At 44.8% G+C, this 23,013-nt stretch overlaps 1 protein-coding gene and 1 long non-coding RNA gene across 7 annotated transcripts in view; one reads left to right on the forward strand and one right to left on the reverse strand.

The window, feature by feature from the left end:
* The window catches only part of LOC134760713 (uncharacterized), a 102,190-nt gene that overhangs the window by 40,413 nt on the left and 38,764 nt on the right, over nt 1–23,013 (forward strand). The window contains exon 6 of one of the 2 annotated variants that reach the window (XR_010138620.1): nt 20,310–20,426. This is a non-coding gene — a long non-coding RNA (uncharacterized LOC134760713). Of the gene's footprint in view, nt 1–9,616; nt 12,178–20,309; nt 20,427–23,013 lie in introns of those variants that run through there. The other variant, XR_010138616.1, reaches the window with a different exon arrangement.
* Nucleotides 1,992–23,013, reverse strand: part of LOC129051959 (WD repeat-containing protein 87-like) — a 30,695-nt gene continuing 9,673 nt past the window's right edge. For 4 of the 5 annotated variants that reach the window (XM_054540308.2, XM_054540305.2, XM_054540307.2 and 1 more), the window contains 5 exons: nt 20,295–20,417; nt 16,807–16,974; nt 12,496–15,341; nt 8,514–8,785; nt 1,992–8,162 (listed from right to left, as the gene is read on the reverse strand). In XM_054540308.2, the coding sequence (XP_054396283.2) occupies nt 2,107–8,162; nt 8,514–8,785; nt 12,496–15,341; nt 16,807–16,974; nt 20,295–20,402 (9,450 nt within the window). In that variant the 5' untranslated portion in view covers nt 20,403–20,417 and the 3' untranslated portion in view covers nt 1,992–2,106. Of the gene's footprint in view, nt 8,163–8,513; nt 8,786–12,495; nt 15,342–16,806; nt 16,975–20,294; nt 20,418–23,013 lie in introns of those variants that run through there. The other variant, XM_063720072.1, reaches the window with a different exon arrangement.

Below are 23,013 nucleotides of genomic sequence, written 5' to 3' on the forward strand. Positions count from 1 at the left end.
TCTTCTTCTTCTTTTTTTTTTTTTAAAGAGACGGAGTCTCACTCTGTTGCCCAGGCTGGAGTGCAGTGGCGCGATCTCGGCTCACTGCAACCTCCGCCTTCCAGGTTCAAGCAATTCTCCTGCCTCCCGAGTAGCTGGGAATACAGGCGCACGCCGCCAGGCCCGGCTACTTTTTTTTTGTATTTTAATAGAGATGGGGTTTCACCGTGTTGTCCAGGCTGGTTTCGAACTCCTGGGCTCAGGCAATCCACCCGCTTCAGCCTCCAAAGTGCTAGGATTACAGGCATGAACCACCGCGCCCGTTCAAGAATTTTCTAGTATTGAAGAAAGGCATGACTACCCAGGTGGCACAATAAAAACCAATTATATTCTGGACTGACTTCTGGAATGGTTAATGAGGAGTTTATGAAATCCTCTCCCCTAAAAGCAATGATAAAAGTGTACAAAATTGTCAAAAACTACTATTCAAAAACGTTGGAAGCTGATCAAGAGCGTGGACATAATTAAGAAGCATTTGTTGAAAGCAAGTCTACTGACTCTTGGAAAGAATAGTGGGATTTATGGTATTTTAGCCAGGTGCTGTTCCCATCCTGCCTGCCCCTCCCCTCAAGTCTACCTTCAGGACTGGCAGTTCAACGGTACTATCAGAGGGGGCAGAATGGAGTTAGTAGCAGACATGAAAAAAATGCATGCCCTGAGTACTGCTGAAAACAATGGAGAGCTCAGTGACAATCAGGGAATTCTAATAATAGCCTGAGCTCCATACCGGTTAGGGTAATTAACAAAATGGCAGACCAGACAGTTAACAGGAAGAACCATGGGATGAGACAGCAATAGAGGGCCTTGCTAAGATCCCACAGGTTCCTAGAGGTCTGTAAGGCTGTGCACATGCACACAGCTGTGGCTGCTCAGGAGAAAACCAAAAGAGGCCTGGCGTGGTGGCTCACACCTGTAATTCTAGCACTTTGGGAGGCCGAGGCAGGAGGATTGTTTGAGCCCAGGAGTTCGAGATCAGCCTGCACAACATGGTGAAACCCTATCTCTACAAAAAATTAATTAGCCAGGCATGGTGGTGTCTGCTTGTAGTTCCAGCTACTCAGGAGGCTGAGGTGGGAGGATTGCTTGAGCCTGGGAGGTCGAGGCTGCAGTGAGCTGTGATTGCACCACTGCACTCCAACCTGGATGACAGAGTGAGACCCTGTCTCAAAAAAGTCCGCAAAACAAAAATTAACAAACAGAAAACATGGGATACTTTTACTTAGGGGCTCATATAAAAATACTTATATACATATACATATAATCACCTTTAAGGTGATTAAAAGTCTAACATGAACAGAACAAATCAACAGATATAAAAAGTTCCATACGTTTTCAAAGACAAGTTCTATCTCTTTTTTAAGGAACTGATATGACATATCAAATATGGAAAATATAATACAGAAGGAAATTAGAATATAATCTCATATATAAATATAGATGCAAACATTTTTTTTTTGAGAAGGAGTCTTGCTCTGTTGCCCAGGCTGGAGTGCAGTGGCACGATCTGGGCTCACTGTTACCTCCGCCTCCTGGGTTCAAGCGATTCTCTTGCCTCCGAAGTAGCTGGGACTACAGGCGCCCGCCATGACGCCCAGATAATTTTTATATTTTTAGTAGAGACAGGGTTTCGCCATGTTGGCCAGGCTGGTCTTGAACTCCTGACCTCAGGTAATCTGCCTGCCTCAGCCTCCCAAAGTGCTGGGATTACATAGGCATAAGCCACCGTGCCCAGCCAGATGCCTCTAAGACCTTCTAAGGAAAGGAATAGTAGCCAAAGAGAAAGAGTGCCAGGGCAGACTTTTCTATGAAAAAGTGATCAGATACTGGCCGTTGCCCTCTAAAGGATATACTGCACTAACCGAAAAAGTGTCCCCTTTAGGACAAAGGGCATCTGTTTTCTCTGGCCACTTTCCAAGGGATTCTAGGCTTGAGGAAGAAGAGAAGCTAGAATATTTGTTACAGCTGAGAAATGTCACTTTATTCAGTACACAGTAGCAGGTTTCTGGAGCTGAATGAAGATGAGTCTGCATCTAGCCCCACCTCAAAGTGGGGAACAAGTAAAGAGGCTTAAAATCTGTGGCCCAGGCTCATTTTCCCATAGGATCCCAAAGTCCTAATATTAAGCCCAATCATAGTAAGAGTAGGAATACTGGGCAGCCTCTCAATACGGTGAGGACTGAGTTGCGGTAGGCTTTTCCAGGCAAGTTCTAGGAAGCCATACTGGGCAATGCCCTCAGGTTGGATAGTATGGACTTTGTTCTGCCCAGGGAGGGGTACTACATTCTGGAACTTGAAGAGACCCGCAGGGTCACGGGAATGACCACAAAACAGGTGGTAGAACAAGCGCTCACCAGGTGCCAGCTCCTTGGTCTTCAGGGCATTTTTGTAGATGGTCTCTTGGGGTTGAAGTTCCTCTCTCTGCAGTAACTCTAGTAGAAGCCTCTGGATTCTGGGGGACTTAAGTTGGTACAAGTCCATGAGCTGATAGAATTGTTCCATCCAAGCAGCACTGTCTTTTGCATATCGCTGCTGCAGCATCCGCAAAACATGGTACAGTGCCACAAACGTCTCCCACAAAGGCATCTCTTCCTTCTTTTTAGAAATTGGTTGTGCCTTCTTCTCCAATTTGGGTAATTTGGGTGGCCTGCCCTTACCCTTAAAAGCCCCGAGATCCTTCTGGAACATTAGTGCTAGAGTTTGTTTGTCCACAGAGGCATGGGCACCTGTGAAAATGTCTCTTGTGGCAGGATAAAAATGTTGCATCTCCATCTCTTTGAGGGCATCAGATAACTGTTGTACCCGCGTGCTCCTGTGAGGCTCTCCCAAAAGATGCCAGTTTATAGCTTTAGGGACTTGAATTCTTGTGGTAGTTGATGCTATCACTGGAGCAGGGATGGGCAGTGCTTCCTTCTTTGCCATTGGAAATTTGGAGCTCTCACCCTTCCTCGTCAAGGCTGGGAAGTCCTCCTCAAATACCAAGGCTAGAGATTTCTTATCCACAGAGGGACAAACAGCTGTAGGAACATCCCTTGTGACTGGATAAAGGTGCTTTATCTCCTTGAGAGCAGTGGATAACTGTTTTGCCTGCTTCTTCCTGTAGGACTCAGCTAAGAGATGCCAGCTGAGAGCCTGTGGGGTCTGAGTCCTCTTGATGGCTGATGGTAATACTGGTTTGGGTATAGAGGATGGTCCCAACCACTTCTGTGTTTCTTTTCTTCTAACTGGAGGGATCTCTTTTAAGGGCACTGAACTCAAAACCTCCTTGCAAGGTTGTAATATATCAGTGTGACTTAACTCTAGGTTCTGCCTGAGATGTTTAGCAATGACCTTAAGATTGGACATATGCATCCATTTCAAGTAACTCTTTGAAGTAAAGTCTCTGAGGATCTGACTCAGTCGATGAAAACTGTCCCTGGAAAGTTGCTTTCCTGCTTCCAGCCTTTTTAAGGCATTGTTAATCCAATCCTCATCTGAGAAGCTTGCTTCTGAGAAGGCCGGCCTTCGATATCTCCTACCTGGCATTTCAGGTGAAAAGGCTGGGGCTGGAGCTGGAGCCTGACCATCAGTTTCCCCCATCAGAGAATCCTGATACCCCAAGAACCACTTCCATCTTTCACCTTTGGGTCTGTGTTTAGGTTTCTGTGGTTCCATGAAAGTATCAGATAATTGAAACTCTGGCCTATGGAGACCTTCTGGGACCTGGGTCTCTAAGCCTGTTTCCATGGCTTGTAAAAACATACCTCTGGCTTTCTCCAAGAGTTCATTCTCTTCTCTTCCCAATGAACTTGTCACGGGGTGTACTCCAAGAAGTTGACTGCCCTCTCTGTCTTCAAAATCCAAGTGATCCTCTAACACTTTCAGGGGCATTCCTTCTTTTTCCTCCAGGGTTACCTGGCATGGTATTTTGGAGAGGCTCTTCAGAACTGTTGGCCACATAGCCTTGTCCATAAGTCTGGAGTATCTCCTTACATCAAGCAAGCCCTCTTTCTTAAAATGCATTTCTCCTTTAACTGTACCCTCCCTTTCCTCAGCAAGATCCTCACCTTCAGTCACCAGCCTAGATAATCTCACTTCTTCCTTTGAGAACTTTGTTTTCAATACTCTCTCCTCTTCTGAGAACATTGCCTCCATAAGTCTGCTCTCCTTTTCCTTCTCTTCACTCAGGCTTTCCACATCCTTCTGCTTTTCCTCCTCCTCCTTCTCTTTTTCCTCCATTTCCTCTTCCTCCTCCTCTTCACTCAAGCTGTCTTCTTCCTCACTCAAGCTCTCCTCCTCCTCACTCAGGCTCTCCTCCTCCTCTTCCTCACTCAAGCTCTCCTCCTTCTCACTCAGGCTCTCCTCCTCCTCCTCCTCACTCAAGCTCTCCTCCTCCTCACTCAGGCTTTCCTCCTCCTCCTCACTCAGGCTTTCCTCCTCCTCCTCACTCAGGCTTTCCTCCTCCTCCTCACTCAAGCTGTCCTCCTCCTTCTCACTCAGGCTCTCCTCTTCCTCCTTCTCATTCCAGCGCCCCCACTCCTCTTCGCTAAGGCTCTTCTCTTCCTCTTGTAGGCCCTCTTTTTTCTTACTCAGCCTCTCTTTCTCCTTAGTCAACCTCTTTTCCATTTTCCTTTTTTGAGTCGAACCCTTTTCCTTTAGCTTCTTAGCCAAGTTATCCTCCAATTCCTCTTCACTTGTACTTGCTTTCTTCTTCTTAATCAGACGTTTCCTTTTCTCTTTCTTGGGCAGAATCTCCTCCTCTTTCCCCTTCTTAATTAGACCTTCCTCTGTTTCCTTCTCCGTCAAGCTCTTATATAAGTCCTCAAATAGTATACCTCTGAGATTATCCAATAACCACTTCATCTGAGTCTTCTCTAGTTTATGCTCCTCAACTCTCTTCAGAAGCTCCTCTACCTGCCTTTTTTCTAACAAATTTGTCTTCTGAAACTCCTTTAACATAGTCTGTACCTGGATTTTATTGAATAGTATCTTTTCCTGGACCTCCTTTAATAACTTTCGGTCCTCCTCCGAGCTCTCTTTATCAGTTACCATTCTCTCTTTGGTGGCCAGTCTATCTTCTAGTTTCCTATCTTTCTGAGCCTGTTCCTTCTCTTCTTCAATTATTTCCTCCTGTTCCTTAAAAAATTCCCACCTGCGGCCATCAATTTCACTCTTTTCTATAATGGATGATGTCTCTCCCTCAGTTATTTTTCTTTCTTCTGAAGGAACTGTAATCAATTCTCTAACTATTCCTGCCAGGATCCCAAACAGTTGATTCTCTTTCATTCTTATATTTTCTTCCCTGGAGCGAGCCTCTTTTTCTTCAGAACCAATCCCTTTTTCCATATCCAGTTTTCTCATTGCCTGTTTTCTTTCCTCTTTGGTTTTCTTTTTTTTCTTGGCAACATCCCTCTCCTTGGTCGTAATGTCATAGGCCAGTTGCCTGTCTTCCTGGGACAATTTGCCCTCTCCTTTCATAATTTCTTTCTCTTCTTGGGTTATTTTTTTCTTTTTCTCAGTTATGCCAATTCCTTCCCTGGCCGTTGCCTTTTCTTTCTCAGCAATATGACTCTTTTTCTTGGCCAGTTTACTGTCTTTTGGGGCCTGTCTCTTTGCCAATGCCCTTTTCTCTATTTCCTTGGCCTCTTTCTCTTTTTCCTGGAACTGTTCCTCCATTTCACCAGCCTGTTCCTCCTCTTCTAGGGACAATTTCTCTTTTTTCCAGACTCGTTTTTTTGGCTTTACCTCTTTCTCCTCTTTCCAGGACTGTTTCATGTCTTTCTGACTCCATACTCTCTCTTCGTGGGCCAGTTTCTCCTTTTGTAAGGCTAGTTTTTCCTGAATCCATTGTTCTTCCTCAATTGCTTTCTCATCTTTCTCAATCTGTTTCTTCTTTTTCTCAGTTTTTTTCTCTTTTCCTATGGTCTGTTTCTCTTCTTTGGGGGACCCTTTCTTGATTTCCTCTGTGATTTTTTCCTCTTTGGAGACCTGTTTTATTTTTTCTCTGGCCCATTGTTTTCTTTTCTCAGCTTCTTGCTCCGTTTTTTGAGCTAATTTCTCTTCTTCTTTTGACAATTTCTCCAGTTCTCCAAACTTTTCATTGTCTTCTAGGTACAGTTTCTTTCTTTCCCAGGCTAACTGTTTGCTCTCCTCTTTTTGAGCCTGCCTCTCTGTCTGGTCTTGTTCTTTCTGTTCCCCATAAAGGGCCTCTTTGCCAAACCATTTCTCTTTTTGGATTAATTTACTCTCTTGTTCTGCCAACCTCTCCATTTCTAATGTCTGTTCTCTCTCTTTCCCAGACAGTCCTTCCTCTTCTCTAGACCAATGATCCTGAACCAGTTTCCCCAGTTCCCAGGACTCTTTCTCCTCTTCCTCAACATGTTTCTCCTTTTCCCAGATGTGTTTCTTTCTTTCTCCAACTTGTTTCTCTATGTCTAGGATTAGTGCTTCCTTTTCCTCAGCCACTTCCTCCTCTTCTTCAGCCAGTTCCTCCTCTTCCCAACCCAGTTCCTTCTCTTCCCAACCCAGCTCCTTCTCTTCCCAACCCAGCTCCTCCTCTTCCCAGGCCAGCTCCTCCTCTTCCCAGGCCAGCTCCTCCTCTTCCTTAGCCACCACCTCCTCTTCCCCAGCCAGCTCCTCCTCTTCCCCAGCCAGCTCCTCCTCTTCTACAGCCAGCTCCTCCTCTTTCTCAGCCAGCTCCTCCTCTTCCTCAGCTAGCTCCTCTTCTTCCCCAGCCAGCTTCTCCTCTTCCCCAGCCAGCTCCTCCTCTTCCCCAGCCAGCTCCTCCTCTTCCTCAGCCAGCTCCTCCTCTTCCTCAGCCAGCTCTTTCTCTTCCTGGGCCCTCATGCTTTCCTCCTGGGCCTGCATCTTCTCCCATTCCAACCTTTCCCTTTTCAGGATTGGCTTCTTCTTTTTCCTGATCACTTCCTTTCCTTTCCCTAGTAGTCGTCCCCTTTTTCCAGTTAGTCTTTTTTCTTCTAGGACTAACTTCTGATCTTCCATAATTAATTCCTTTTGTGGGGAAGCAGGTATTTCTTCTTCCTGGGCCATTTTTTCTTCTGGATGGGTTGGTTTCTTTTTATCTTTGGTTGGTTTCTCCTTTCTCTGCATTTTTTCCTCTGGCTCTGTCAGTTTCCTTTCTTCCTTAGCTATTTTCCCTTCTTGCTTGGCCAGTTTCCTCATTTTTCTTTTAAATTTCCTTTTCTCTAAGACTAAGCGATCTGCTGGGAAAACAGCTTTCTTTTTCTTTCCTTCTTGAGAAAATTCCTTATCTTCCTTTAACACTTTTTTATCCTCTCGTTCTGTCAATACTGCTGTCCTTTTGTCTTTGACAGCCTCTTTAATGACTTTTTTTGTTATGGTGGGTGTTTCTTCCAATACTCTGTCATCTAATTCTAATGAGACTGAGCTTGAATCCTGTAAAAGGGGGCATATCTCTTGGAAGAGAGTCCAGCTGGGCTGTCGGTCAGCAAGTATCACCCTAGCCAGGCCTACCAATTCTTTGCCCAGATCCCTTAACATTCCTGGATGGGAACTTGCTATCCTTGAAGTGACAAGAGAACAAATGCCATCCCTCCAAGATCTGGTGTCTGGTCTACCTGCACGTCCAGGAGTCCCAGCCAAACCCCGGCTCTTCTTTTCACTTTTCTTCCTTTTACCTTCTTCTTTCTCATCAATTTTTATGACGTCTTCCTTAGGTTCTTCTGTAGTCACCTCTGAAATATCCTTCAAATCTTTTTTCTCTTTCCACTGCACATCTGCTATTCTGCTTTTTCTCATTGCCTTTTTCCAAAGCCTTTTAATGTGTTCTTTTCTTTCCAGCTTAGAGATCACATCTCCGTAATCTTTCATGTTACCTTGATCTATGGCTTCCATGGTGTCTGTGGCCTCCAGGGCTTCTGTGGCCTCCATGGCCTCTATAGCTTGTAAAATGACCTCCTTCTCTGTTTCAGCATAATCCTGGGATTTGACTGTGCTTACAGAACTCAGTGGTAGCTCTGGCTCTAAGGTAACATGTTGGGTTTCAACTTGCTCTGATTTCCCGGCCTCTCTTTGTTCACCTGCATCTTCTGAAGGCATCAACATGGAACTAGACTTTTCCAATTTTGTCTTTCTGTGCTTCCTGGCAACTCTCAGATCCTTTTTAACTGCAGAGATATTGGGAGAAAAACAGTTAACAGAAACACAGAGGTCTTGAGTAAGATCCTTTGTAAAATCTAATTCATTGAGCTACCATAAGAGATACAAAGCAGGGGGACTAAGGCTTTATGATATGGAAATGCTCGGTTTCATCCCACCATCCATATTCTAACGAAATAAGAGCTTGGTATTTGCTGTGGGGTAGATCTTTCTCAGGAATGTCACTTTCTGTGAATAAGATTCTCCCACTGAACTCCATTCTCACTAGTATCCTTTCATATACCTTGGCCTTACCCACCCTGTATTTTGGGGCCCTGAGGTTGGCCCCAAACATGCCCCATATATCACCCTATACATACTAAGCTTTCTGCTCCTTGCTTGAAAATGTCTCTTTGTTTTCTTTGGTTTGGTGATCTTTACAGGTTCTGACAAAGGTATGAACATGTCTTCAGAAAAGACCTTAAGTTCTTCAGACCATGGTATATCAAAAGAAAAAGTAAATGACTTTTCTCTTTGTAACAAAGTCAAGTTTTCATTTAGCTGCTGCTCCACATGAATAAGCAGGGACTGTATATCTTCAGCTTGAATATTCAGCAGTTGGCCCAGAGTGATTTCTCCGATAATTTCTTGCCTATATAAGTCAAGGGAAAAGAAGGACAGTACTAAGCTAGTGATAGAACAAAATTCAAAAAAGAAAAAGTTACAATGGAAGAGAGGGATAAAGTAGTAATTTAGAACAGGCTGAAGTAAAGTCTGGTTAAAGAAGAAAGAATGTGGCTGGATGCAGTGGCTAACGCCTGTAATCCCAACGCTTTGGGAGGCCAAGGTGGGTGGATCACTTGAGGTCAAGAGTTCAAGACCAGCCTGGCCAATATGGTGAAACCTCATCTCTACTAAAAATACAAAAATTAGCTGGGCATGGTGGTGGGTGCCTGTAATCCCAGTTACTCGGGAGGCTGAGGCAGGAGAGTCACTGGAACCCGGGAGGCAGAGGCTGCAGTGATCCAAGATAATATCACTGCACTCCAGCCTGGGCGACAGAATGAGATTCTGTCTCAAAAAAGAAAAAAGAAAGACTGAGGGATGGCAAGGAATGTAGTGCCACATAACTCGTTGTATTGTGCGTTGCTTTATTGTGCTTCACAGACACTGTGTTTTTTACAAATGGAAGGTCTGTGGCAACCCTGCCTAGAGCAAGCCTCTCAGCGTCATTTTTCCAACAGCGTGTGCTTGCTTCTTGTCTCTGTCACATTTTGCTAATTTTGATAGTATTTCAAACTTTTTCATCATTATTATTGTATCCATTTTGGTGATATGTTATCAGTGATCTTCGAAGTGACTATTGTAATTGTTTCAAGGCACCGTGAGCTGCACCCATGTAAGATGGTGAACTTAATCAATAAATGTTGTGTGTATTCTGACTGCTCTATTAACCAGCCATTCCCCCATCTCTTCTCCTCAGGCCTCGCTATTCCCTGGGACACAACAATATTGAACGTAGGCCAGTTAATAGCCCTACAATCTCCTCTAAGTGTTCGAGTGAAAGGAAGAGTCACATGTGTCTCACTTTAAATCAAAAGCTAGAAATGATTAAACTTAGTGAGGAAAGCATGTTGAAAGTCCATACAGGCTGGAAGCGAGGTCTCCTGTGCCAAACAGCAGGTCAAGTTGCAAATGCAAAGGAAATGTTCTCGAAGCAAATTAAAAGTACTACTCCAGTGAACACACAATGACAAGAAAGCGAAACAGTTTTATTGCTGATGTGGAGAAAGTTTTAGTGGTCTGGATAGAAGATCAAACCAGCCACAATGTTCTGTTAAGCCTAAACCTAATCCAGAGCAAGGCCCTAACGCTCTTCAATTCTACAAAGGCTGAGAGTTGAGGAAGCTGTGGAAGAAAAGTTTGAAGCTAGCAGAGAATAATTCATGAGGTTGAAGGAAAGAAGCTGTCTCCAGAACATAAAAGTGCAAGATGAAGCAGCAAGTGCTGATGGAGAACCTCCAGCATGTGCTCCAGAAGACCTAGCTGAAATAACTGATGAGGGTGACTGCATTAAATAACAAATTTTCATTGTAGACAAAACAGCCTTCTATTCAAAGAAGATGCCATCTAGGACTTTCATGGCTAGAGAGGAGTCAATGGCCGGCTTCAAAGCTTCAAAGGACATGCCATGTCTCCTATTAGGGGCTAATGCACCTGGTGACTTTAAGTCAAAGCTCATGTGTATTTACCATAATGAAAGTCCTAGGATCCTAAAGAATGGTGCTAAATCTACTCTGCTTGTGCTCTGTAAGTAGAAGAACAAAGCCTAGATGACAGCACATCTCTTTATAGCATAGTTTACTGAAGATTTTAAGCCAATATTGAGACCCACTGCCAAGAAAGACAGATCATTTTCAAAATATTACTGCTCACTGACAATGTACCTCATCACCCAAGAGATGTGATGGAGATGTATAAGGAGATTAATGTGGTTTTCATGCCTATTAACACAACATCCATTCTTCAGCCAATGAATCAAGGATTAATTTTGACTTTCAAGTCTTATTTAAGAAACACATTTTGTATGGCAATAGCTGCCATAGATAGCAGTTCTTCTTATGGATCTAGGGAAAGTAAACTGAAAACCTTGTGGAAAAGATTCAGCATTCTAGATGCAATTAAGAATACCTGTGATTCATGGGAAGAAGTCAGGTATCAACATGAACAGAAGTTTGGAAGAAGTTAATTCCAACACTCATGGATGACTTTCAGAGGTTCAAGACTTCAGTGGAGGAAGTAACTGCTGCAGTTACTTGTGGTGGAAATAGCAAGAGAAATAGAATTAGAAGTGGAGCTTGATGATGTGACTGAATTGCTGCAACATCATGATCAAACTTGAATGGATTAAGACTCTACTCCTGGTGAAGATGCTTTGAACATTGCTGAAAAGACAAGGATATTAAAATATTACATTAATTTAGTTGATACAGCAGTGGCAGGGTTTGAGAAGATTGACTCTAGTTTTGAAAGAAGTTCTATTTGAGTAAAATGCTATGAAACAGCACCACATGCTACAGAGACATCTTTCATGAAAGGGAGAGTCAACTGATGCAGCAAACTTCTTTGTCTTATTTTAATAAAATGTTATACCCACCTCAACCTTTAGCACCCACCAGTCAGCAGCCATCAATATCAAGGCAAGACCATTCACCAACAAAAAAAAATGACAACTCGCTGAAGGCTCAGATGATCATTAGCAATTTTTAGCAATAAAGTATTTTTAATTAAGGTATGTGCATTGATTTTTTTTTAAGATGAAATTTTGCTCTTGTCACCCAGGCTGGAGTGCAGTGCTGCGATCTCAGCTCACTGCAGCCTCCGCCTCCTGGGTTCAAGTGATTCTCCTGCCTCAGCCTCCTTAGTGGCTGGGATTACAGGTGCCTAGCACCACGCCCAGCTAATTTTTATATTTTTGGTAGAGACGGGGTTTCACCATGTTGGCCAGCCTGGTCTCGAACTCCTGACCTCAGGTGATAACGCCCGCCTCGGCCTCCCAAAGTGCTGGGATTACAAGTGTGAGCCACCGCGTCCGGCCTGTGCATTGATTTTTTAGATATAATGCTACTGCACACTTAATAGACTACAGTCTAGGGTAAATATAATTTTTATATGCACTGGGAAGCTAAAAAATCCATGTAACTTGCTTTACTACAATATTCACTTTATTGCAGTGGTCTGGAACCAAACCCACAATATCTCCAAGGTATGCCTATAGTCAGTGGGACACATGATGCTTCTTTGGGAGATTTGTGGACATGAGTCTTGAGGAATCTTGAGAAACTGAAGAAATGATGAAAAGACAGGCTAGTCAGTGGTCAGAAGGAAAGGGGTAGGTGCTGGGTAAAAGAGCAAATTGAAACAAAGAACAAAGGGGGAGGAAGAGAATTTATTTATTTTTATTTTTATTTTTTTGAGATTGAGTCTCACTCTGTTGCCCAGGTTAGAGTGCAGTGGCACCATCTCAGCTTGCCACAACATCCGCCTCCCGGGTTCAAGCGATTCTTGTGCCTCAGCCTCCCGAGTAGCTGGGACTACAGGCAGGCACCACCACGCCCGGCTAATTTTTGTATTTTTAATAAAGACAGGGTTTCACCACGTTGGCCAGGCTGGTCTTGAACTCCTGACCTCGGGTGATCTGCCCGCCTTGGCCTCCCAAAGTGCTGGGATTACAGGCATGAGCCACCGTGCGTGGCAGGAATAGAATTTAAAAAGCGTTTTTGAAATCGGAAGAAACAGTCAGATTTTGGAGGATAGGAGATGGAAGGAACCAGAAGAGGAGAAGGTCACCATCCAACTTACTGCATTTTCTGGAGAGTTTCTTGTTTCTTCAGCAGGTGTACCAGCCTGGTCTTGGTTTGAATGCCTGTGACTCTTACCATAAGGTATAAGGCCTTAGCCCGCACATTCTCATCACTGTCCATCAATCCCATAGCCAGTGGAATACCAAAATGATGGTTCATGAGGCCTAGCCTATCCAGCGCCTCCCAGGCTAGCTCACGGATACGTGGATTGGAATGGGTTGTATCTTGTAGGAGGCGATGGGCAGTCTTAGAAACCAAATCTGAAGGTATCTGGCAAGTGGCAAAAATACGTTCAAGTACCCTAAAATATCTCTTGTATTGCTCTACAGAGCAGTAAATTGTGAGGTTGAGGATGGCCTCTATTAAATCATCCATAAGCCTTCCACTATATTTTCTTCTCATCCAATTTTGGTTTGCCATGCTTTCAAGAGTATCAGGCGAAGTTCCTTTTCGCACCTTGGATTTATCCTTTTGTTGACTCCTTGAAATTTTCTCTTCTACTAGAGTCATAGATGACAAGTCCCAGTCCTTAACTTGGTAGGATGAATACAGATCACAGCATAGGAAGACTGGGGTACCCTCAGGCCAAAGGCGGGCACGGATCACTGAGTTGGGGATGTAGCCATCAGGAGCAAAGGGCCATTGCCGCCCTTGACCAAAGAAGCACTGTAGCATTTGGTAGGCATTGAATCCATCCCAGCCAGCCAGCTGCAACGGAGCAGGAACCTCATGTCGGGGACGATTATACTTGGAATCAAGAGTAGAGAAATCAATATCCTTATCCTCCAAAAGAGGAAATTTGGTCTTCTGAATCACAAGGGACATGCTTCTCACTTCTTCTACAACATGAGGCACAGTATTGTCAAAAGCAATGAACCGTTTGTTGACAAGGGTCTCTAGCCCCTGTAATTCCTGCCGCCCTTTTCCAAGGTAGACAAATCTGGGTACAAATACTGTTTCAAACATAAAGAAGAAGCTAGGAAGGAAGGGTTTAGGGACTTCTTGTATTTCATCTGCATTTTTTAGGATACTCAGGTGAACCAGCTGAGCTGGAGGGAGCAGCTTTAAGCAAGATACCATGTAGATACTCTGGTTGAAAGTCAACAACAGGTCACCTCGATTATTGGCAAAGCACAGCGGGCCAAAATGCAGGGCTGAGTCGAACTCGGTTACAAGTCTACCATGGAAGTCCCAGATCCGGACTGAGCCATCAATGCCACCTGTGACAAAAAGTTTCAGAGGAAGGCAGACATCAAATGAAGTGATGTCACACTCATGCAGGCATTTTGTCTCTCTCCACACAAAGCTCTGTTTTGATTCTGAAGATGTCAGAAAGCCTTCATAGTGCCAGAGACGCCAGCAGTAGCTTTCAGTGATGGCACCCACAGAACCTGGCAAGAGTATCACACGTTTTAGGGGGCAGCCACAGAGGATTTTGCCGACAGGCTGAAGGACTACCTTGTTCACCTGAAGCACGGCCTCTGTCAAGTGTATGATGTTATCCGTGCCATAGGAACAGAGCAAGGCGTTTTCCTGAGGGCCTTCCAGGGTAGACAATGCCAATACTGCCCCAGAGTGAACAGTCTTCTCTATTCGGGCACAACTATAGTGGGAAAGGATTCTCACAACGCCACTCTCATGCCCACAGAACATCAATCCTCCTAGGCCTTTTTGCAGATGGGACCTCCCATAGGCCAAGCATCTTACTCTATCCTTACGGTCTGCTGAAGTGCCCACAAGATACTTGGCTGTACAAGGAGAGCGTGTTGCATCAAACACCAGCACCTCTGAACTGCCTATTGCCACAAAGAGCTCCTCTCTCTCTGAGTCATAGGCCCAAGCCAAAGCCTTATCCATAACAAGTAGAGGCCAGGTGATAACCAGGAGATCCCCTGTTACTGGAGACAAGAAGCGCAATAAACCATCCTCAGTGGCACATAGAATCCGAGTCCAGTTATGGCCGCAGCAGACCCGCTGCACCTGCTGGGGAGCAGAACCACAGACATTGAAGAGGCTATAAAAGTAGGGCAGGTGATGCAATGAAAAACTGTAGGTGGTCTGGCAGAAAAAAGTGGTATTATCAATAAACTGCAGTCTCTGAAGATCCTTGTCAATATTCAGCTGTCGCAGCAAGTTCCCATAAGTAAGATTCCATTCCCTCACTATGCCTTCACTGCCTGCTGTTAGTAAGGTGTGGATCTCTGGCCGGCTATGGATACATATCACTGATGAGGAATGGGCTTGAAAGCTGTGGAGGAAGTTACCTTGGTCTAAACCCCAAGCGTGGATCTCTCCAGCCCTGTTTCCAGCGTAGAAATTGCCCTGAGAGACACAAGTAAAGGAGCAAGTGATGGAAGAGCCACTGGCGACAGGAGTGAACTTCTTCACTTCTTCCAGCTGGCCCTGACCCCGGTGAATGAAGACCCTCACTGTATCCTCACACAGAGCCAACATGGATCCCTGAGGGCCATTCAGGGAAAATCCCTGTACAAGCTCATGATCAGCCATAGGTACTATTTGAGCCATCTCGATGCCCCTGCCATTTGGTAAGATAAACCAGGTAACAACAGCCCCCAGGGTACCAGATAGCAGCAACTCAGCTTCTGGATCATAGAGGAGGCAGCTGGTGGAGAAATGACAGGGCACTGTACCCAGAAATCTGAACGCTCGACGGTGATCTCCAAAAAGCCTCAGGCGCATGTCACCACAGTAAGCAATTAACATGTGGTAGGAACCTGTGTGGACCATTGCTTGGATGGGCGGCAGCTGATCCATCATGCGAAGCCTCATCTTCTCTACCGTTCCTTTCATTTCTGTACCCTTTTTCTGTATCCAAAGTACTGCCTAGAAGGGGATGAGAGATGAAAGCCTGACTGTGGAGGCGGGTCGCTTCCCAGAGTGTGGGGTAGGGAAGGCTGACTATCCAGATCCCTGTTCCCTCTGCTGTGACTAAGGAAAAACTAGACAGCTTGACTTTAGGAGTCTCCTAGTACAGCAGCCCCCACTTACCCACGGTTTCCCTTTCTGTGGTTTCAATTACCTGTGTGGTCAACTGCAGTCCAAAAATAGCAAATGAAAAATTCCAGAAATAAACAATCCATAAGTTTTAAATTGCATGCTGTTCTGAATAGCAGGATGAAATCTCAGGCAGTCCCATTCAATCCTGCCTGGGACTTGAATTCTCCCTCAGTCCAGCCTATCTACACTATATACCCTATCTGCCTGTTAAGTCACTTAGTAGCCATCGCAGTTATCAGATTAACTGTCACAGTATCACTGTGCCTGTGTTCAAGAAACCCTTATTTTATTTAATAATGGTCCCAAAGCACAAGAATAGTAATACTGGCAATTCAGATATGCCACAGAGACGCCACAAAATGCGTTAAGTGAAAAGGTGAAGGTTCTTGACTTAATAAGGAAAGCAATTGTATGCTGAGGTTGCTACAATCTATAGTAAGAATGAATCTTCTCGGGCCGGGTGCAGTGGCTCACGCCTGTAATCTCAGCACTTTGGGAGACCAAGGCGGGCAGATCACGAGGTCAGGAGTTCAAGAGCAGCCTGAATAACATGGTGAAACCCCATCTCTACTAAAAATACAAAAATGAGCTGGGCACGGTGGTGCGCGCCTGTAATCCCAGCTACTCAGGAGGCTGAGGCAGGAGAATCACTGGAACCTGGGAGGCGGAGGTTGCAGTGAGCCGAGATCGCCCACTGCACTCCAGCCTGGGCAGCAGAGTGAGACTCTGTCTCTCTGTCTCAAAAAAAAAAAAAAAAAAAGAAGAAGAAGAATGAATCTTCTGTGAAATTGTGAAGGAGGAAAGAGAAATTCATGCTAGTTTTGCTGTTGCACCTCAAGTGCACGCAGTATGGCCACAGTGCATGATAGCACTTAGTTATGATGGAAAAAGCATTAAATTTGTAGGTGAGCCACATGAACAGAAACATGTTCCAATTGATGGCAGTCAGGTTTGGTACTATCTGCAATTTCAGATGTCCACTGGGGGCTTGGAATGTATCCCCCATGAATACGTGGGGACTATTATACTAGGAATTGGGTATGTGATAGAAGCACCATGTTCAAGGCCCTTTTCTTGGCCTTCAGTCTACTTTATGGAGAATATGAATTCTGAGGGCCTGATAACATGAGGTGAAGAAGGATCACTGCATCCAGTCAAACTGGGATATGGAGACGGGTACTAAAATGAGCTAATTCACAGTCACTACCATCATTCTAAAATGAGGGCAGTTCAGGTGTGATGCATGTAAATTGAATTAAGAAGGAGAGGGGGAAAAATGAGGTGGCTTTACCTGCATTTTTCCACAGGGTTCCATCCAGTTTAAGGAGACAAAACAGTTGGCCTTGATGGAGTAGTAGAAGCAGACAAAAGGCTTGTTCTGGGGATGGTGAGACTCCTGGTATAGAGTCTTAGGCCAGTCACTCAGTAGAACCACATCATTCTTTGGTTCTTCATCAATCTGAGAGAGAAGAATGACCTGAGTTAAGAGTTCTGAGTCCCCACTCATTCATTCATTTAAGAAATATTTACTGGCCAGGTGTGGTGGCTTGCACCTGTAATCTCAACACTTTGGGAGGCCAAGGCAAGCAGATAGCTTGAGCCTAGGAGTTCGAGACCAATCTGGGCAACACAGCAAAGCCCCATCTCTACAAAAAATACAAAAATTAGCTGGGCATGGTGGTGCATGACTGTAGTCCCAGCTACTTGGAAGGCTAAGAAAGACAGGAGGATCGCTTGAGCCCAGGAGGTCAGGCCACAGTGAGCCATGACTGTACCACTGCACTCCAGCATGGGTGACACAGCAAGACCCTGTCTCAGTAAGTTAAATAAATAAATAAATATTTACTGAGAGATGAGTGGTCATTTGTTGTTTTTGAGATAACCAACATTTACCCTACTACTGGAAAGCAGCATTGGAGGAGTCATCCCTCCCTCGCCCTCAGTTTGCAACAGAATACATCTGTATCAATCGGTCTCTTCTACACTTTCTCAACCAAGTTTCCATAAAAAAAAGTAAGCACTCATGTCCCAAAGTATCCAATCTACATAATGAATTAATTTCTCTCCTAGTCATCTAGAATGCTGCTAGTTATGAGGCATTGAGAGAAATGAGAAAGTAGCCCCTCAAATCATGTTCTGTGTTCCATGGTTCAGATGAAGAGCCACAGTTGAGAAAGGCTGACAGGTTCTATAAAAGACTCTAAGGGTACAGTGCTGAGCAAAACAGACATGGCTCTGGCTCTTAAGATGAGTCAGAGGGGAAACAGACGTTAAACAAATAACTAACAACTGACTATACAAAACAAGTAAGTGCTTACAAAGAAAGGAATACACGGTGGCTCACCTGATCCTGTCTAACACAGTGAAACCCCGTCTCTACTAAAAATACAAAAAATTAGCCGGGTGTGGTGGCGGGCGCCTGTAGTCCCAGCTACTCGGGAGGCTGAGGCAGGAGAATGGTGTGAACCCCAGGAGGCGGAGCCTGCAGTGAGCCGAGATCACTCCACTCTACTCCAGCCTGGGCGACTGCACTCCAGCCTGGGCGACAGCGAGACTCCATTTCAAAAAAAAAAGGAATACAATTCTGTATGAGTATGACAGAGGAACCCAGCAAATATGTATACCTGTCACAATTGGAACAACTTTTTTAAGTTCCAGCCTACACCAAAAGGACCACTCTTGTTAGAATCGCACACACACACATGATACAGCACCTTTGGGAAACTCATACTTCGAGTATGTGATAGAATGGCCACCATGTGTGGCAGACTTTGCGGCATGCACTTCTGCCACTATTCTTTCTTTATTTATTTAGATGGAGTCTTGCTCTGTCGCCCAGGTTGGACTGCAGTGGTGCGATCTTGGCTCACTGCAACTTCTGCCTCCTGGGTTCAAGTGATTCTCCTGCCTCAGCCTCCCGAGTAGCTGGAACTACAGGCGCCCACCACCATGCCCGGATAATTTTTGAATTTTTAGTAGAGACAGGGTTTTGCCATGTTTGTCAGGCTGGTCTCAAACTCCTGACCTCAAGTGATCTGCCCACCTCAGCCTCCCAGAGTGCTGGGATTACAGGCATGAGCCACCGTGCTCGGCATTCTGTCACTATTCTTGTGTGTACTCAAGAGGAATGTGTGCTATTTACAACATGGAGTTAGCTGTGTGTCAGCTCTTCTGGCCATGTGGGGTGTGTGTATATATGTACCTATCAAGGGAGTTACATACCTTGTAATAGGTTACACAGAAGAACATATACAATACATACCACCTTCCAGTGATGTAGCAGATGTCTGTAATTTATGTACCTGAACTCCTCATGCTGATCAGCCAAAACTGAGTTCATGAAGTTTACTTTTGGGGTCACCCTTCTCAGTAGCTACTTGAACTATACTCGCCTCCTGAATAATGCCCCATGGATCTAACTCTGCAAGTTTCTCTGCATCAGAATTTGTGGTCTGACCACCTAAGCTGGAGGGTATAATACTAAATCAACCAAAGTGTTAAAACAACTTTACTTATAATGTCCATCATACCTGCTTCCTGCATCCACAAAGGATTTGAGACTATACTGAGGCCCTGAGGCCAATATCTGTCTACAACTTAGAATCTCTCTTCTTTCTGTATTTCTTTTTTTTTCTTTCTCTCTCTCTCTTTTTTTTTTTCTTTAGAAACAGTCTTGCTCTGTTGCTGTTGACCTGACTAGAGTGCCATGGTGTGATCATAGTTCACTGTAACATCAAAATGCTGGGCTCAAGCAATCTTTACACCTTAGCCTCTTGAGTAGCTGGGACTATAGTCATGCACCACTACACTTGGATTTTTTATTTTTGTAGAGATGGGGTCTCGCTACGCTGCCCACGCTACTCTTGAACTCCTGGGCTCAAGTGATCCTCCTGCCTTGGCCTCCCAAAGTCCTGGGATTACAGGCGTGAGCCACCATGCCCAGCCCTACCTGTATTTCTTATTTTCAGATCTCAAGAGCTTACAGCACCATTGTCATTGCTGATTCAGTAAAGGTAGCAGAGCTGAGTGAAAGGACCCTGGTGTCTGAGCTCCCAACCCCTCATCTCTCTTAATCAGAAAGCTTATTTACATACCTCTTATTCCATTAGTTAATCATATTCCTTTTCTCTTTTCCAGCCTTTATGTACAAACAATTCATTCACTCATTAAACAATATCAATGCTTTGCTATGGAAAAAAACTAAGAATATCTTAAATGAACGCAATGTATCTGCCTGATATTACTGCTACCTACTCTACATCAAACCCTTCTCCTTCCTCTTCCCCCTCCTTCCATCCGAATAAAATTCTGATTTGGTTTAGGGTGATCATGGACCCAGAATCTCTAGCAACATAGAATACTACTATGGTACTCCAAGGCTGGCACGGCCCTGTGGCTCTCTGACCTTCCCTCTTCTATCTTCTATCTACTTGCAATTTGAGGCTGATACCTGGAAGTGCAACAAGTATCTTGTAACCCTAGGATAATAAGCGAACATAATAGAAATGGTGGAAAAGAAAGAAAAAGAATGCAGGTCCTTGACAACACGTAAGACAAAGATGCCTCCTACTTGTTTAATCCATATAAATCCATTTTCTGTTATTGCAGCAGAAAGTGTTCTAACTTACCTAATGCGATCATCTTAATTTAGCAGGGGAAGTTATTGGGGGATGTGGAAGGGCCTTTCCAAAGTTGCCTATGTCTTGCCCATGCCACAGCCTGCCTTGGCAGGAATAATTAGTCCAGGGCCACCATGCGCACAGCTCTCATACACATCACCTTTCTGTCCTTCAGGATCTTATTTATGAGGAACTTCAAGTTCTTCCACTCAGGAATAAGTCTGGATGAAGATGATTTCCTAGTGATATCCCAGCTCTTTATAGACATCTTGGATTACAGAACCTGTGGAAGGTAAAGGTCTCTTAATCAACAACATCTGATGTTAGACCGGAAATTAAGGGAATTGGGAAAGAGGGAAGGGCAGCAAGATAAATTAGAGAAGTACTCCTTTAGAGGCCAGGTGCGGTGGCCCTTGCCTGTAATCCCAGCACTTTGGGAGGCCAACGCAGGTGGATCACTTGAGCCCAGGAATTTGAGACCAGCCTGGCCAACATGGTGAAACCCCGTCTCTACAAAAAACACAAAAATTAGCTTGGCATGGTGACACGTGCCTGTAATCCCAGCTACTCGGGAGGCTGAGGCAGAAGAATCGCTTGAACCTGGGAGGAGGAGGTTGCAGTGGGCCGAGATTGCGCCACTGCACTCCAGCCGTGGCGACAGAGTGAGACTCCATCTCAAAAAAAAAAAAAAAAAAGTGCTCCTTTAGAAACAGGAGAAACTCCTTTGTTTTAAAAAAGATAGGAATGAAAATGAACTACTAGTATTTGCAACAACATAGATGAAACTCAAAAACTTAATACTGAGTACAAGAAGGCAGACAAAACAGCACGTATTGTATGATTCCATCTATATGAAATTCTAGAAAAGAGTCATCTAGGCCGGGCGCAGTGGCTCATGTCTGTAATCCCAGCACTTTGGGGGGCCAAGGCAGGTGGATCACGAGGTCAGGAGTTGGAGACCATCCTGGCCAACATGGTGAAACTCCATCTCTACTAAAAATACAAAAATTAGCCAGGCGTGATGGCGTGTGCCTGTGGTCCCAGCTACTCAGGAGGCTGAGGCAGGAGAATCGCTTGAACCTGGGAGGCGGAGGTTGCAGTGAGCCAAAATCGTGCCACTGCACTCCAGCCTGGGCGACAGAGCGAGGCTCTGTCTCAAAAAAAAAAAAAAAAATATATAATCTAGCCAACGGGGGCAGAAAGTAGATCAGTGGTTACATGGGGCCAAGATTTAGGAGGACTGAGTGGGAAGAGATGAAAGGGAACTTTTTGTAGTCTTGTAATGTTCTGTATCTTGACTGTGGTAGTGGTTACATGGGTATAGAAATTGGTCAAAACTCATCAAAAAAATATGGTATACTTTATTACATGAAAATTATACCTAAATAAATTTGATTTTATTTGTTTGTTTAGAAAGTCTTGCTCTGACACTCAGGCTGGAATGCACTGGAGTTATCAAAGTTCACTGTAACCTGCAACTCCTGGGCTCAAGGGATCCTTCTGCCTTAGCCTCCCAAGTAGCTTGGACTACAGGCACAAGCCATCATGCTCAGCTAATGTTTTATTTTTTGTAGAGATGGGGTCTTGCTATGTTGCCCAGGCTGGTCTCAAACTCCTGCCCTCAAGCAGTTCTCCTGCCTCAGCCTCCCAAAGTGCTGGGATTACAGGTGTGAGCCACCATACTCGGCCTTAATTTCATTTTTAAAAGGGAATAGAGTGACCTGGAACAATGGCTCATGCCTGTAATCCTAACACTTTGGGAGGCTGAAACAGAAGGATCACTTCAGCTCAGAAGTTTGAGACCAGCCTGGGCAACATGAGACCTTGTCTCTAAAAAAATTTTCAAAAATTAGCCGGGTGTGGTGGCAAGTACCTGTAGCCCCAGCTACTCGAGTACCTGAGGCAGAAGGATTGCTTGAGCCTGGGAGGTCAAGGCTACAGTGAGTTGTGATCATGGCACCGCACTCCAGCCTGGATGATAAAGCAAGACCCTGTCCTAAAAAAAAGAAAAAAGCCGGGCGTGGTGGCTCATGCCTATAATCCCAGCACTTTGGGAGGCCGAGGCGGGTGGATCATGAGGTCAGGAGTTGAAGACCAGCCTGGCCAAGATGGTGAAACCCCGTCTCTACTAAAAATACAAAAATTAGCCGGGTGTGGTGGTGCATGCCTGTAATCCCAGCTACTAGGGAGGCTGAGGCAGGAGAATCGCTTGAATGCAGGAGGTGGAGGTTTCAGTGAGCCAAGATTGCACCACTGCACTCCAGCCTGGGCAACAGAGCAAGACTCCATCTCAAAAAAAAAAAAAAAAAAAAAAAAAGAAAGAAAGAAAAAGAAAAAAAGGCCGGGTGCAGTGGCTCACGCCTGTAATCCCAGCACTGTGGGAGACCAAGGTGGGTGAATCACGAGGTCAGGGTCAAGAGATCGAGACCATCCTGGCCACCATGGGAAAACCCCGTCTCTACTAAAAATACAAAAAATTAGCTGGTCGTGGTGGTGCACACCTATCCCAGCTACTCGGGAGGCTGAGGCAGGAGGATCGCTTGAACCTGGGAGGTGGAGGTTGCAGTGAGCCAGGATTGCACCACTGCACTCCAGCCTGGCGACACAGCGAGACTCCGTCTCAAAAAACAAACAAAAAAAAAAAAAGAAAAAGAATAGAGTGAAGTGGGTGCTTTATATAGTCTAGAAACAGAACAAAAAATACATTAAGTAAAGCTTTTAGGTGAGTTTAGGTGAGCCAGCTGTAGCTTAGCTGAAATAATGCAGGGGCCTAGCTCTCTTTATTAGGAATCTAATATTTGTGGACATAATTACATTTATTAACCACCATCCCTCTTTCCTACTGAAGTCCTCATATATGTAAAAGTCACCCACTTTCC

The sequence above is a fragment of the Pongo abelii genome, chromosome 20 (assembly GCF_028885655.2).
Source record: "Pongo abelii isolate AG06213 chromosome 20, NHGRI_mPonAbe1-v2.0_pri, whole genome shotgun sequence".
NCBI lineage: Eukaryota > Metazoa > Chordata > Mammalia > Primates > Hominidae > Pongo > Pongo abelii.